We start from the raw sequence: 13,781 nt of genomic DNA on the forward strand, positions 1-13,781 counted from the left end.
GCCTCGGGTTGGCAGCTTGCTGGATAGGATCGGTTCTAAGGCAGGAGGTGCAGTCTAAGGATTTGTTCCTACAAAGGAAGTAGTAACCTTCAAGAGTTAAAAACTTGCAGACTTCCTTTTTGGGGGGATAGCAGCTGAAGAGTGGAATGAGATGCATGGAGCAAATTTCCCCATGCAGATGGGAGGTTTTTCATGTGTCATACCCTCCCTGGCTGCTGCCCATTTAATCATTCCACATCTTCTGAGACTGGCATGAACATCCCTTCATTCTAAAGAAGGAGCAGTTCATATGGGGAAGCAATAAACTGGCACATGACATATTCTTTGTTGCATGCTGAGCCGAAGAGTGCTCGGGGCTACCTAGTTCTGTAGCAAATCCTTGGTTCAGGTCAGGTCAGGGTGTAGGGTTTGGTTTCACTTGGTCTTTAAGTCAGTTGTCTGAGGCTTTTTCAGAACTCAACTGAGACGGGGCAGGGACAGCTGGAGGCCCAGGGCTTACATGAATACCTATCACCCGTTCTCACCTGGTGCAGCATGCAGCTTTTCTTAACCTGCAGCTTCTTCCATGCACCTGAAGGACCAGAATATTCTTGTTCACTACAAGGTTTGAGAGCTTCTGCTTTCCTAGGGCTTAGGAATGTGCCCCCTATATGTCCAAACAGTTTACTGCTGATGGCCCTGGCCTGTTTCCTCCCAAATCTGATGATAATCCCTACTGTTTCTTTACCCAGCCACACTCCACCAGAGAAAAGCAAGAATGCCCTGTCCAATGCTAGTAAAAGAGATCTTTCTTTCTAACTGGGTCAGTTTCTAAGTGGAATAAAATTGCCCAGATGGAAACCTTCCTCCCCATCAGCTATCACTGAATTTCCCTTCTCAATCCTTCGCTTAGACTTGCCGGTACAAATGAATGCAAACCATAACTCTCGTGGGGTTGCTGCAGCCTGCCTCAGCCCGTCATATGAATGCTCATCTTTTGACTGAGTATATCATATTAATATTTCAATTCAGGTAGAAGTACAGTTGTCACTTGAAGGGAGTAGATGTGGAAGGGAGTTGGGGAGGGGTGGGAAATTGGGAAAAGGGAGGCTAATGAATAAGGGTCGTAGCTTTAGCGCTGTTGATGAGCCACATTCCTGAGCAGATCTGTAGCATTTGTTGTTGACCTCTTTTGAGATGAACTCTCCCATGGGACCTGCCAGACAGCACTGAGACATGGAAAAAATTCAGACATAAAATGGCTCACCCTGATAAGGAAGGGGGAGTGACTATATTTTAAATTAAACTTGCTTTTTCCAACACTGTGAGGTTTCTGTAATATTTAGCTTTTATTTGGAAGCGATAGCGTATGGCATTTTTTTATGCTGTTTGGTTTATATTGTCTACTGCAGACTTCTTTGTATAACCTTGGCCCGGGCTCACCCTCTCCTGGACACTGTTTTAAAGTGTCACAGCTGCCCATACTGCCAGAGGCTCTGATGTAAAGCTATACTCTCTAGATCCACATTTTTAAGTCAGCATGATTGGTGATGACTTTTTGTGGCAATAGAGAAGCCCATTAACTCAAAAAAATGAAGGAAAGGAAAATATAAATTGTGCCTCATCTTTCACTGAGTGCTATATTTATTATTCTAGAAAGAGAACTTACAAATGGAGAATAGAGCATCTACTTCATCCCTCCGGCTGTCCAGGGGGAAATACTTAAGAAAAATGAACAAACATTTAATGGAAAACTAAAAGATCTTCAAATTTAATTTTTAAAAATAGTTTTATACCAAATAGTATAAGGAATGAGCAGATTAAATACTTCGTAAGATAAGTGCTTAGCTGAGCACCCCTGTATCAAATTAATAAAACTGTTTAAAATGAGTTGGAATAGAAACCAATATCAGAGTCCTCACTGAGCTGCACTCTTGAAGGTGCCCCTGCAGTCACAGACACCTCAGGTACCCAGAGGCAGCAGCATTAGACGCTGTTGAGAAGTTAGTATTTATGAAGATTTTTATTAAAGAGTGCCCTGCTACGTAAGTCAATGGCTGTTAGGGAAGCGTCCCTTTGACTTTAATTTATTTAATGTTGGCAGTAGATGAATTTCTTAGTTGTATCTTACTTTAAATTGAAACATTCTAAAGAGAAGAAAATAAGAGCCAGGTAGAAATTGACTAGATGCTGCCAAATCAAACCCAAGCTCTCCTAACAGAACCTTACAAACCCGTGTCTCTCCCATAAGTAGTTAGAGTCCCATTCCAGAAACCCTTTGCAGTTGGCTGGTGTGTTTACTTTCTGCTGTAGCCAGCCAAGATGAATGCACGCCGGCCCTCAACAAGGATTTTTACCTCAGTCTAGCCTGACCTTCATACTTGTGGTTGCCTCTGAGATGAGCATCCATGCTAGCGTAAAAAAAGATTAGGAATGCCCTCAACAGCCAGAAACTGAAGCTCTTATTAAATGGCAGGCAGAGCTCTTGCCAGCTTTGATGCAGCCCCTCTCAGGCTGAGGGGGGCAGTGCCACACTGTAAAGAATTTCCAGATGTCTCTCTAAATGTCATGAATAAAATTGGAAACTGTAGAAGTGTTAATGTGTCCTATGGACTCAATAGCAGAGTTTATTTTTGTTTTTAACTAGAGTCAGTGATTGTATGAGTTCCCTTCTCTGGCTATGCTTACAGTGCCATCCAAGTGCAAGAATTAATGGGGTGGGTTGGCCGGCAGTGGCATATGGCCCTAGCCATGCCCCAGCATAAGCCTGAGAGAGGTCGACAGTAGTGCAGAATGAAAACTTGGTTGGGTGTTGGGGGTGGGATGTAGGTGGGCAGGCAGGGAGGGAGAAATGGAGTTTGTTTTACTTAACTGATAAAGCTTTGTGAACTAATTTTATACAATTCATTAAATTTGGTGCCTTGTACCTAATTATGGTTTGCATGGGATTGAAAAAATTAAGGGAAAAGGTTCCTTCTTGTCATTTCAAGTGGCAAATTGGTCTGTACAGTGTAAAGGACATTTGGTATCGGACTTTTTAAAAGCATTTCATATCTCTTGTGTGTGAAAGCAAAGTATTCTTACCAGCAAGACCTGAAATTTTTCTGTAATGTCCAAAATCTTTGTATTTGTGATTATTCATGAAATGGCTGCTTTTCAAAGCAGACTATATACCGCATTATTTTCACCACCTCTTTTATGTTCAAAACATTAACTCAGGCCTTTTCAAATCAGACTGAGAGGGCCGCCCCTTCTTAAACATATACTATATCCCTATCTGGGATTTTATCTTAGTGGAAGGGCTGCTCTTCCAGCTGGTTGGGAGAGCACAAGCATTCAGAAAAGGATTTTTCATTTTTTAATGCTGGGCAACTTATGGTAGAAGTCCAACAAAAATGGGTCCTCCTGAAGTGCTACCACCTTCGTTAATTCTGAAGTTCTTTTGCACACAATTTCAGGAAGCACTATAGAACACAATCCCCTATATGTGAACCTTTAATTTAGACCGTAAGGCAAGCCAGTGCACTGTGTAATACCCAAGAGAAGGCTCAAAGAACCCATCCCTGCCCCTCTCCTCAGTGGGTGTTGACTGGGATGATGCTGAGGGCTGTGGAAGGAGGTTAAGACCCAGTTTGCTCACCTGCAGGGCTGTTTACAGCATGTCCTTTGACTTTGTTTTCATTGAGACTTCACCAAAGGGTATTTAGAAAGTTCACCATGCTAAGCACATTTAATAATTGGGTCTCTCAGCCTAATTACTGGTCTAATTAGGTGAGGAGATTCTATCTTTGTAATAAAACCTTCCATGGCCACTTAAGTTTTCCTGGGTAAGTATGTATCACCCTGGTGGTTCAGGTTCTTTTTTGAAGTCAGCACTACAGCTGAAAAGCGCCTTCTAAATATGACTGTGAGTTTCGTTTATATCTTCCACATTTAAATTAACCATTCTCTTGGTCTAAGACTTCAACTTTAACCACTGTGTACTCATTACACCCACACATTGCTCTAAATATACCATAGCTACTATAGCATTGAGGTGAATGGTCATTTTTGTGGACTCTGGCATGTTTCCATTTAACATCTAACTAGCTCTTGTGTAAGTGATTTTCATAGTACTGTGTTAACTAACCAGGGCTTAAAACTGTGTGACGGCATGTAAAATTGACTTCCCTTGAGGAGAATGGAATGGTGAAAGCCAGCACTTTCATTTATAGAATGGTTCATCACGATTTTTGAAATTGTAGATTTGGTAGCTTTATTTGCTAAAGTCTTATCACTTTGAGGAATTAAGCCAGTTTAAATGAAACCTTACTAGCATTATGGCTTTACGGACCAACAGCAAACGCTATTACTTGAAACTAAAACAGTAGATATTTTTATATAATTTTTTTTTCAATTACAGTTGACATTCAATATAAAACACTAAATTTTGAGTGAAATTTCAGTTATGCTTTTGGAAGCTACCGTGTCTTAATTGTTGCTGGATTTTGATTTTCAACTGGAAACTTTTATCAAATAGAACTGTTCACAATTATGAGATCTGGTAGCAGGCTTCAAGGATATGTTTCATGCCCATAAAGAACAGGTGCTGGTATTTGTCTTAGCAGTGCTCTGATGCAGTTTGGAAGGGGCTTAGAATCTATGTTATGGCTTAAAAGTTTCTTTCTTGATCACCATTTGGGGGGTGATGGCTTCAAACCTAAGCCTTGCTCTCATATTTGTTTGACCCTTTTTCATCTTAACACCTAGTAAGATATAAATCTGTCAGATCATCTGTGGTCCCACTGTAGACTCTTAAAAGGATTTTGGTTTCATGTTAAGCCAGCCACAGCCCTGAATTCACACAGGTTTAAACTCCTTCCTCCTAACAGATGGGACCTACCTAATTAATACAATAAAATAGTGCTTTTTAAAAAAAAAAGAAAAAAATATAAAGTTAATTCTCAAACAGCTTTCTTAATGAGATTTATGCCAGCAGAGTCAAGAGGGACTGTATTTTGTCCTGTCTACTTTTAGTAAACAGACTGCTGCGACAACATCTGTCAATTGTAACAATTAGGCCACGATAGTATGTCATACTGACCCTCCTTTCCAATTCATGTCCCTTAATCCCATACCAGTTCCATAAGCGACTTGGCATAGAAAAGCAGTATTAAAATGCCTAGTAGAATAAATCAACTAGAAAAAAAAGTTGCCAACGGAAACCTGTCTCTATCTTCACATCTAAGCCCACATGAATCCATGCTAGTTCCTTACATATTTCCCTTTGGACAGTGGCACTATCATGAATATCAGGGTCAGAAGACATCTATTTCCTTGTGAAAGCAGTTTTCTCAAGCAGACAGCTGCTCACTTTAGTGCTCATTGCCCAGGCTTACTTAACACCTTGCCCCCACCTGCACATTACTCTTTCTGCCAACAAATCCCATTACAGCAACAATGCCTCCCTGGTGCCTGAAAAACCCACCTGGTGCACTAACATGCTATGCAACACCAAATGGCTTCTTCCCCTAGTACTGCTCAAAAGTGGAAATTCCTCAAGAATAAGTTTCATCCTATGTTAACATCAATGTATGGTTGCTACAGTTTCCATTTCTTTTTTTCTTATAATATGAAGCAAACCACCTGTTACAGCCTGTTTGGGGCTTGTTCCTGTCTCGAGTGTGAAATATGTCATGTTTTTATGATTTTTGTAAATCAACTTTTTACACCTTGTTTTTGTAAGCCGAAGTTTCTTATTAAAAGAATAAAAAATGGCTTTGTGTGAAGCATTTATTTCAAATAATTGTTAAAATACCATTATGTTATTCCTCAAAACAAGAGCAAAGATCACCCCCTGCAGAAACTTAGGAACTATGTACATAAGTTTACAGAACAAAGGACAACACTTTAACTGAAGCCTGATGGCCAACCAGAGAATGGAGCGGACTTGGAAGAGGAGATCAGGCAGAGAAGAGAAGGTGCCCATCTGAATCAAACTTCAGCTGCCATCAAGGCAGGTCTTGTGATGGTCACAAACTGGAGGCTCTGCTTTTGGAAGGTTCAAGTACAGCACAGGTTCCATGTGTCTACAATCAGACGACAGGGCAACAGGTGGCATTAGAAGTGTAAAAGCAAATGTAAAAGGAAATTGGTGAGAGACTGAAATCCCTGGTTACAGAAACATTTAAGAAACAGCCAAGGGTTTTACATCAAGTCTCTTTCCTATGTTTTGTGAACAGTTGATAAAGTTATTGCTTCTCGCAGCCTCTAGGAATTCTAAGACACACAGCAGTGGTTAAGTGCTTACCTATTTGGCTACACCCCTGGCTGAGGTGCCATTAGGTCAATATCACTCAAATTCCTGGCCAGCCAAACTCCCGCAGCGAAAAGTCCCAAATTGAGGATCAAGTTCCTGGAAAGAAAGTATTTCACTAACCCTGTGGTCACTGAGTCGCTGTGGTTAACGAAAGATACTGAGGGGAAAGGCTTCCTACCACCACTCAGGAAAAATTTCCCCGAGGCAAAAACACTTCTTGAATGCAGGAGCGCTAATCGTTACATGGTAGGTTGCCCAAAACCCACACAGAGTTGGTTTCTCTAGTAAGAGCAGGAGGAAGTGCAATGGCCAAGAAAGCACTTGTTCGGCTCGTTTATGTGTTGGCGCCTCCTCTTTCCGGGTCCCTTCAGTCAGGGTGAAATTCTCTAGACACAGCCCCGTGACTGAAAAGATCGCTATTGCTGTATGGGAACTCTCCCTGTCAAGGAGTGGGCAAAGCACGGCCAGAGCCACTAAGAAGCCAAGATGCTTGCAGGGGAAAAAGCCCGAAGGCGCTAGCCTCAGCAAAGAAGGAAAATGCGACATATTATGTTTACGGGAGCAGAGGAACAAAGAGGGACCCGACTCCTGGGCCTCGGTTACCTCCGGAAATCATTCCTATCGGTGGCGAAGCGGTAGACGCCCCGAAGCCAGTCTCCCACGTTGTCTGGAATTTCGGGCGCTTCATTTGCCGAGCCGCCAGCGTTCACGCCGACCCCACTGGAAGACATACCAGCACCTTCACGCTCCACAAGGACTCCGATGACGCACCTTGTCGGCGCTGACGGATGACGCAACTTCCGGTCTCGCACCCCCCCCCCCACCCCGACTACTGGCCGACAGAGGAAGCTGCAGCTTGAGCTTGGTTGGACGCCCGCGAGAGAGGTATAATTCCCGGGCTGCGCGTCCACGAGCTCTGCAAGGGGTGGAGCGAGGCCCAGCTCTGCGGTCCCTTTGTCCGGTTCCACCTCTGGCTCGCCAAGCCGGTCACCGTCACACGTGGCCTCTGAGTGATCACTTCATTAGCTCAGGAGGATGCTGGGGATAGGGCTGTCCTAGGCTATGGAAGTCGGGGTAGGGGCTAGCTTCGCAGGGGATGTGTAGTTTGGGGGAATGGGGTTCCTCAAGAAAGCCTCCATCAAAAGTCACAGAATGCGCGGGCTGCAGTACTCAAAGTTTGTCATCTCTCCACCCCTCCCAGGCCTGCCCCTGAAGGCGTTCAGTCTAGGATTTTTATAGGGAGATGAGAGCCTTCTCTCCCGCTTAACAGATCACCCCTCCCCCGACTCCCCCTTCTGCAGGCCGCGCCACTAGCAAATAGTGCAATGTTTCCGGGGGGTGTTGCTGTCCCCAGCTTGGAAGCTTCCAGGAGTCTTGCAGGGCCGGGGAAGGCGCTGGCCTAAGAAAAAGCCTTCGGGTTCTGAGTCAGAAGAGGAGGAGCAGGTGGGGCAAGGGACGTCCTCCTTGGGATCAAGGGGCGTTTCCAAGGGGCCCTGCTCCCGCCCTTTGGGTGCCTCAGCCTTGTCCCCAGCTCGGCACTCCTGCTCCAGGCTCGATCCATGCAGTACCCTCTGGGTTTCTGGACTGGAGCTGGCAGTAGCTGCGTTCAGAAGGGTTGCTTCGGAGATGGTCAGAGCGTGCAGTGGGACGCGGTCCCCTCCTTCAACTCTGTCGAGCCCCGACTCCCCTGCTCCAGGATGGGTCAGACATGCTCTTCTCAGAGCTCCGAGTTTCTTACCCACATCCCTGCGGGGCGGCCCACTGAAGCCAGACCCAGGCTCCCGCCCCGCCCCCGGGCCGTGCGCGCCTCCGCCGCGGCGATTCCTCTCCAGGGCTCCCCGCCCCTCCCCGCCTCCGCCCACCAGAGGGCGGCCGCGTCCCCACTACAGGAGCCGAGTGCCGCGCCGCTGTTGAGGCTGCGGCGCGGGGTGGGTTCGGGAGGCCCTTGGAGCGCTCCGGCCTGGGACGCGCGGTGAGAGCTGCGGGCCCCGAGACTCGGGTCTGGGAGGTGCGGTTGGGGTCGGGGGCGCTGCTGGAGGGACGGGACGGCGTGGGATCGGGGCGAGGGTCCCATCCCGGGAGAATCCCCTCCTCAGCCCAGCCCAAGCCGCTGCCCCCTTCCCTTTTGATCTGCACCTTTCCTCTCTTACCAAGGGACGCCCTTCCTTCCATTGCCGGAGCTGGGCTCAAGCCGGCATTTAAATAGCGACTCTCAAAGCAGCTGGGGCAGCAGGGGCCGCCCCCGGGCAGGGCATAACGGCCCCCGCCCAAGGGCCCGGCGCAGTCCTGGCAGCAGAAGTGGTTCTCGTGCCAGCGCCGTCCCTCCGCCTCGGTACAGCGCGGGGAGAAGATCAGCTGGGAGAGGGAGAGAGGAACGACTCATTCATTCATTCACTCATTCATTCATCCAATAACCACGCTTTATACGCAGTTAACGCTAAAGCATGTCTACAGACATTCCCATCTGATCTACTCAGCCACTCTCAGACGCAGGGAGGGCTGATTGGCTTAGCCAGGATTCCCCAGCTAGCAGGTGGCACAGCCTTACGTGAGACCTGGTCGCCTGGACTCCTAACCCAGGGTTCCACTCTGCCTCTTATGCTGACATTGAGTTCCTTGCATCATCAAAGACAACACTAGGCACTCGGCATACTGATGTGAAAGTCTGTCCAAGAGTCCCTGCTGCTGAGAAATTCTCAGTCCCAGAAAACTTGGGGGACACTGCGTGCTGTGGTGGAGGCCACAAAGGCAAAGGGTCCCACATGCTCAGGGCTCAAGTCAGAGCAATGGGAACACAAAGGCCCCAGGCTGGTTCCCAGTTCTCCCTACTCCATTCTGCAGTACTGAGAGGTGTCCCCTTACATCCTGCCACTGTTGGACCCTGAGCAGACCCCCTCAGCCCCTCCCCTCCAGTCTATACCTGGTCACAAGCAGGGCAGCGTGGCCTCAGCAGCTCAGCGTGATGACGGCCGCAGTACAGACGCCCATTGTGGTAGAAGTAGATGAGGTTTATCAGGGCCTGGCCACAGGCCTGGCAGGCAAAGCAAGCCTGGTGCCAGCAACGCCGCTCTCCTGCCCGGGCTGCAAACACGCCGTATTCCCCTGGCCTCATCTGCTCCCTGCACTGCCAGGCAGGGGTGCTTGCTGGTCAAAGGCAGCACCACCCTCCCAGTGTTTCTCCTGGCTCTTCCACCCCAACCACAACCTGTTCTCCCCATACCTCTGGGCAAGCCCACCTCCACTGCAGGCTCCACTAAGAACCCCCAAACTTGGTTTCCCTTTTCCCTAAAGTTTGTCAAACTGTCAATCCCCAAACATTCTTTTCCCACCAGAGTCCCAGAAGCTAGCTCCTGCAGAAGTGAGAGGGCAAAGGGTGGAGGAAGGGGACTATTGAAGGGGGTTGTACTACATACCTTCTCACAAGTGCATTCTTTGAGCTTGGGAGGTACCAGGCGTGCCACCCCCTGTCCCAGGGCCTCCCGCCTTCGCTGGGCACAAAAGAGCCGCAGCTCAGCCAGCTCCTCTTCCCCAAGGGCCAGGCAGTATCGCTCCTATAGAAATAGGCCTCCACTGTGACCAGGAGAACCCCCGGCAAGCAAGACTGAAGTTTGATTGGAGAGAGAAGGCTTAGCTGCTGGGTCAAAGTAAGGTTGTAGAACCTCAGGGAGGTGCAGGTGATAACAGCACAGAAGAGCATTGAGATGGAGAGGGGAAAAAGGACAAGAGCTCCGGTAAGTCCACCTCACTCCCTGCCCCAAGGGTGGTCATCACTCAGGTCTAATAGCCCCATAGCACTCAGCCCTGTCACCATATATTTAGGTCCTCAATTAGGTGCTCTCAATTAAATGTAGCTCAATATCACTTCCTATTGTTTTCCCTATTTATTCCATATTCTCCTCTCTTGCCTTCCCAATTGATTGTAAGCCTTTAGACTGGGGACACAGGGCCTCAATAAATACTTAACCATACTCCTTACATTGTACATTCCATTAATGGTTTCAAAAGTCGTTCATGTCCATTTTCTCATTTGCTCTTCAACTAAGCATTGTGGTGGGCAGAACAGCCAGTATGTAGATGATTGTACCCATTATGTATGTATATGTGGAAACTCAGGCTGAAGGTGGCGGATGACTTCTCCCAATTAGTGGCACAGCCAGGCCTTAAATCCACGTTCCCTGACTTCTGGACCAAGGTTCTTCCCATAGTATGAAAAGAGGGAGGCCAAAGAGAGGGAAGCTGGGGAGAGGGAGACCCACACTGCTGTCCTGTGGAGGGAGCTGCTGCAGGAGCGTCCGAAGCCCAGGCCAGTTGGCTGGGTTGGTGTCCAGGCCAGGGAGCCCTAAGCCCAGAACTTCAGGATTCTGAGGAGACACAGCAAAAGATGAGTAGAGCTAGGTTTTCCTTCCTTCCCTTTCTTCTCTCCCCTCCTCATTGCCAACTCTTCTCCAATCTGGCACATCCAAGCACCCACCACCTCCCATTTGGTTGATCAACTCCTTCAAGATCACCAGGACAGCTGATCCACTTTACCTTTGTGGTTTGATTGAGGGAGGTTGGGGAGGCCTCACATCCCAATTCGGCTTCCCTTCTTATGCTTGAAATCACCGCCCCCCCCACCCGCCGCCCCGCCCCTTAGGGCCAAAGCTCCTGGGTCTAATTTGACAACACACACCCCCAAGTAGAGGTAATGTGTATCCATGTGGATACACTTAAAGTCAAACCCCCATGTCCTGAGGGGGATGTAGGAAGGGATCCCTGCAAAGAGGAAAAGGCCATAGGCGGCTGGGCACAAAGGCTAATCACCTCCCAGTTGGTGGAAATGGGAAGAGATCCAAAGGATAGAGGCATGCTGGTCTCAGAGGGAAGGGCAGGACTCTTACTACCTGAGCAAAGGTCTCCTCAGGGTCCTCCTCTGACAGGTGGCCTGGGTCACTGTCTAAGTTCTCTGGTGGACCTGGCTCCTGAGTGGTGAGGCTCTCGCCTCCGTGGGGCCAGCTAGAGTTCAGCACCGACATTGGTGGTAAAGTCTGCCTACAAAATAATGAGAACACCTCCCATTTATCGAGCCCTTACAAAGTGCTACTAGGCAGTGCTAAGTGCTCACAGGCATTATCTCATTAAACCCTCCCAACAACCAAGTGAATTAGGGGGGTATCTTTGTCTCCATCTTATAGATGCCACACTGAAGTTCAGTGAGCATAAATGGTATGCCAAAGGTCACAAAGCTAGTGAGTGGTAGAGCCAGATCTTGAGTCAAGGTCTTTCAACTCCAGAGTTTCTGACACTCAAACTCTGGGGTCTCCCAAGATTGCGATGGAAGAAAGAGGAATCCCACAATGAGAGGAAAGGGCATTTTGCCTTTCTGGTAAGACCCTGGGGAGACAGGTCCCTTCTTCCCCATCTCCCAAGTCTTAACTTCCACAATTCTTCATTGTACACTCAGCACCCCAGTGAGCTTGCTTCCTCTCCACTTCCTACATAGGCCCCACTTTTCCAGCTGTAGGCTTGGGCCAGGTGAAAGGACCATTTCACCAGGAGGCCCTTCTCAGCCTCTGCAGCCCATAACTGCTCTCCTTTCCCTGAGCTCTAGAAGTACAGTCAGTGCCCCAAGATTTAGAACCTAATATTCCTCTGTGTCTCTTAGCTCATCTAGTCTATAAGCAACGTGAGCACAGAGGAAACTCTTGTATCTATAGCAGTGATTTCATTGGACAATTCTAAGTGCATCTCTTCAGCCCTCCTCTGGGCAAGGCCTGGTAGGAACACAGAATCTTGGGTGTCGGGAGTGACTGCTGAAGTAGTCAGGAGGAGCTCATGGTCTACTGGGTAAGACAGAAATGAAACCAAGCAGAAATGGGCTAGAGCTCATTTATACGACACCCTAGGAAGAAAAACCACCAGAGCCAACTTTCTGTTTACCCTATGCCAGGGCCTGTTCTAGCATTTTACGGAATATAATCCATCCTTACAACAATCCTATGAGGTAGCTTCTATTATCCCATTTTATGGTTGAAACAAACAGGTTAATTGCCTTGCCCAAAGTCACATTAGAAGGCTAAGGGAAGCTTTAAGAGGAGGTCACCTTTGAAAGCTGGGATGGATTCTGACTGGCAGCTGGGCACAGCAGGGCCATCACCAAATCCCTGGCCTCTATAAGACCCAGCTTTTGCTGTGGGAACATGGTTTAGACTATAAATTACATTGCTTCCCAGCCCATGGTCCCCTCCAGCCGCCCACCCCCACCCCTCAGATGTCCTGTGCCACCCTTCACTGCTTCCTGGCTCCACACCCACCTGCTTCCTTCCCGTTTTGTCCCTCAGGTCAGGTTTCCTGTGGAAGGCAGCCAGGATGGGCCCTTCATAGTCAGGGCCAGGAGTAGCCACTTCCCCTTAACAGTACTGTCCCTGCTCCAGGCAGCAAGAGGTGCTTGGGGAGGAGGCCTTACAGGAAGGGTGGAGGGCATCTGGAGCTCCAGAAAGGAACTTTACACCCTCTCTTCCAGTTTAGTTCTAGTTTATATGAAATTGTCCAACACGTAAAAAATACTCAGAAATCAGCCCTCTTCCCTCACCCTTCCATCCCACCCAAGGGCGGCCTAACTCCACCTCCGCTAAGCACTGGACCCATACCTTATTAACATGCTGGATTCCTTCCAGAATTCCCCTCTCCCTTACTCTCTCAGACAAGAAACAAGACTGAACCCTCGCTCCCCGCCTCGCTCAAGTGCAACCAGGCTCACGGAGTTCAACCTTCTCAACCACCCCTGCTCTGAAGGGCAGAGCCTGAGCCGGGGGAGTTAAAGAGATGGGAAATTTTCCCCAGTGAGAGAGAGAAGGGGAGAAGTGTCCGGTCCTGCCAAGTGCCCTCTTGCTAGAACCCCGAAGATTTTTCTTGGACTTCGCGGGGCCCACCTCCGAGGCGGGGCGTGGTGTGGCGCCCGAGTCGGCTGGGGTTCTCAGCCTGGCTGCTGAGAGTTTAGGGGAGGGGACTCTGCTGGGGTCTCACCCTCACTGCGCGCCGTCGTCCGGGCCGTTCTGGATGGACCCCGCCGTCAGGCCCCTCACTCGGTCACCACCCCGAGGCTCAGCGACCACCTCCGCCCGCTCGGAGAGCTCGGCCCTCCCTCTCCCACGCCCCCTGCGGTCCGCTCCCGCCCCTCGCGTGTCGGTAGAGCGAGACAGCTCGGGGAGGGGCCTGGGCTGCAGACCGAGAAATGCCTTCATGGGATTCCGGGGTGGAAAATGTGCAGGCTTCACTGCCCCACCAACTGCGGTGGGCTCAGTACCGGCATCGCGCCCCCGGGGGTGCTGAGCAGACACCGCGGAGCCTTGTTTAGGCCAGGTCCTCTGCCCCTCGCTGAACAGAGAACGCCTTTGCAAGCCCGTAGATCCATCCTCCCCCTCTAGCCCCGCCCCGCTGAGTCCCCACCCCACCCCGTCCCCCGCGGTAGTCCCCAGTGGTCGCCCCGCCCCTTCCCCTTTCCCCGTTCCCTTTTCTTGGTCCC

At 49.1% G+C, this 13,781-nt stretch overlaps 2 protein-coding genes across 8 annotated transcripts; both read right to left on the reverse strand.

Moving 5' to 3' along the window:
* Positions 1-5,733: 5,733 nt before the first annotated feature.
* TOMM6 (translocase of outer mitochondrial membrane 6) lies at positions 5,734-7,073 on the reverse strand. Its single transcript, XM_006926563.3, has 3 exons — positions 6,881-7,073; positions 6,269-6,373; positions 5,734-6,047 (listed from the first exon to the last, which is right to left on the reverse strand). Exons 1-2 carry the CDS (start codon positions 7,006-7,008, stop codon positions 6,277-6,279), a joined length of 225 nt encoding a protein of 74 aa, XP_006926625.1. The 5' UTR covers positions 7,009-7,073; the 3' UTR covers positions 5,734-6,047; positions 6,269-6,276.
* Positions 7,074-7,090: 17 nt separating this feature from the next.
* Positions 7,091-13,663, reverse strand: PRICKLE4 (prickle planar cell polarity protein 4). Of its 7 annotated transcripts, XM_015600517.2 has the most exons (8): positions 13,283-13,663; positions 12,571-12,607; positions 12,360-12,446; positions 11,161-11,308; positions 10,534-10,638; positions 9,691-9,828; positions 9,198-9,401; positions 7,828-8,632 (listed from the first exon to the last, which is right to left on the reverse strand). In XM_015600517.2, the coding sequence occupies exons 4-8, from the start codon at positions 11,290-11,292 to the stop codon at positions 8,012-8,014; spliced, it is 1,200 nt and encodes a 399-aa protein (XP_015456003.1). In that variant the 5' UTR covers positions 11,293-11,308; positions 12,360-12,446; positions 12,571-12,607; positions 13,283-13,663; the 3' UTR covers positions 7,828-8,011. The 7 variants fall into 7 exon arrangements, with proteins under 7 accessions (XP_015456006.1, XP_006926624.1, XP_015456003.1 ...); XM_015600520.2 differs by lacking the exons at positions 12,360-12,446; positions 12,571-12,607 and having other exon boundaries at positions 7,091-7,967; positions 8,428-8,632; XM_006926562.3 differs by lacking the exons at positions 12,360-12,446; positions 12,571-12,607 and having other exon boundaries at positions 7,092-7,964; positions 8,428-8,632.
* Positions 13,664-13,781: the final 118 nt, after the last annotated feature.

Source organism: Pteropus alecto, unplaced genomic scaffold (assembly GCF_000325575.1).
Source record: "Pteropus alecto unplaced genomic scaffold, ASM32557v1 scaffold7, whole genome shotgun sequence".
NCBI lineage: Eukaryota > Metazoa > Chordata > Mammalia > Chiroptera > Pteropodidae > Pteropus > Pteropus alecto.

Coding starts and splice junctions, on each gene's coding strand:
- TOMM6 (XM_006926563.3), bottom strand. CDS start 7,008: ATGTCTTCCAGTGGGGTCGGCGTGAACGCTGGCGGCTCGGCAAATGAA. Junction 6,374..6,880: donor GATAGGAATGATTTCCGGAG/GTAACCGAGGCC, acceptor CTTTCTTTCCAG/GAACTTGATCCTCAATTTGG.
- PRICKLE4 (XM_015600516.2), bottom strand. CDS start 11,292: ATGTCGGTGCTGAACTCTAGCTGGCCCCACGGAGGCGAGAGCCTCACC. Junction 9,829..10,533: donor TCCCTCCACAGGACAGCAGT/GTGGGTCTCCCT, acceptor CTATTTCTATAG/GAGCGATACTGCCTGGCCCT. Junction 9,402..9,690: donor AAGAATGCACTTGTGAGAAG/GTATGTAGTACA, acceptor CCTGCCTGGCAG/TGCAGGGAGCAGATGAGGCC.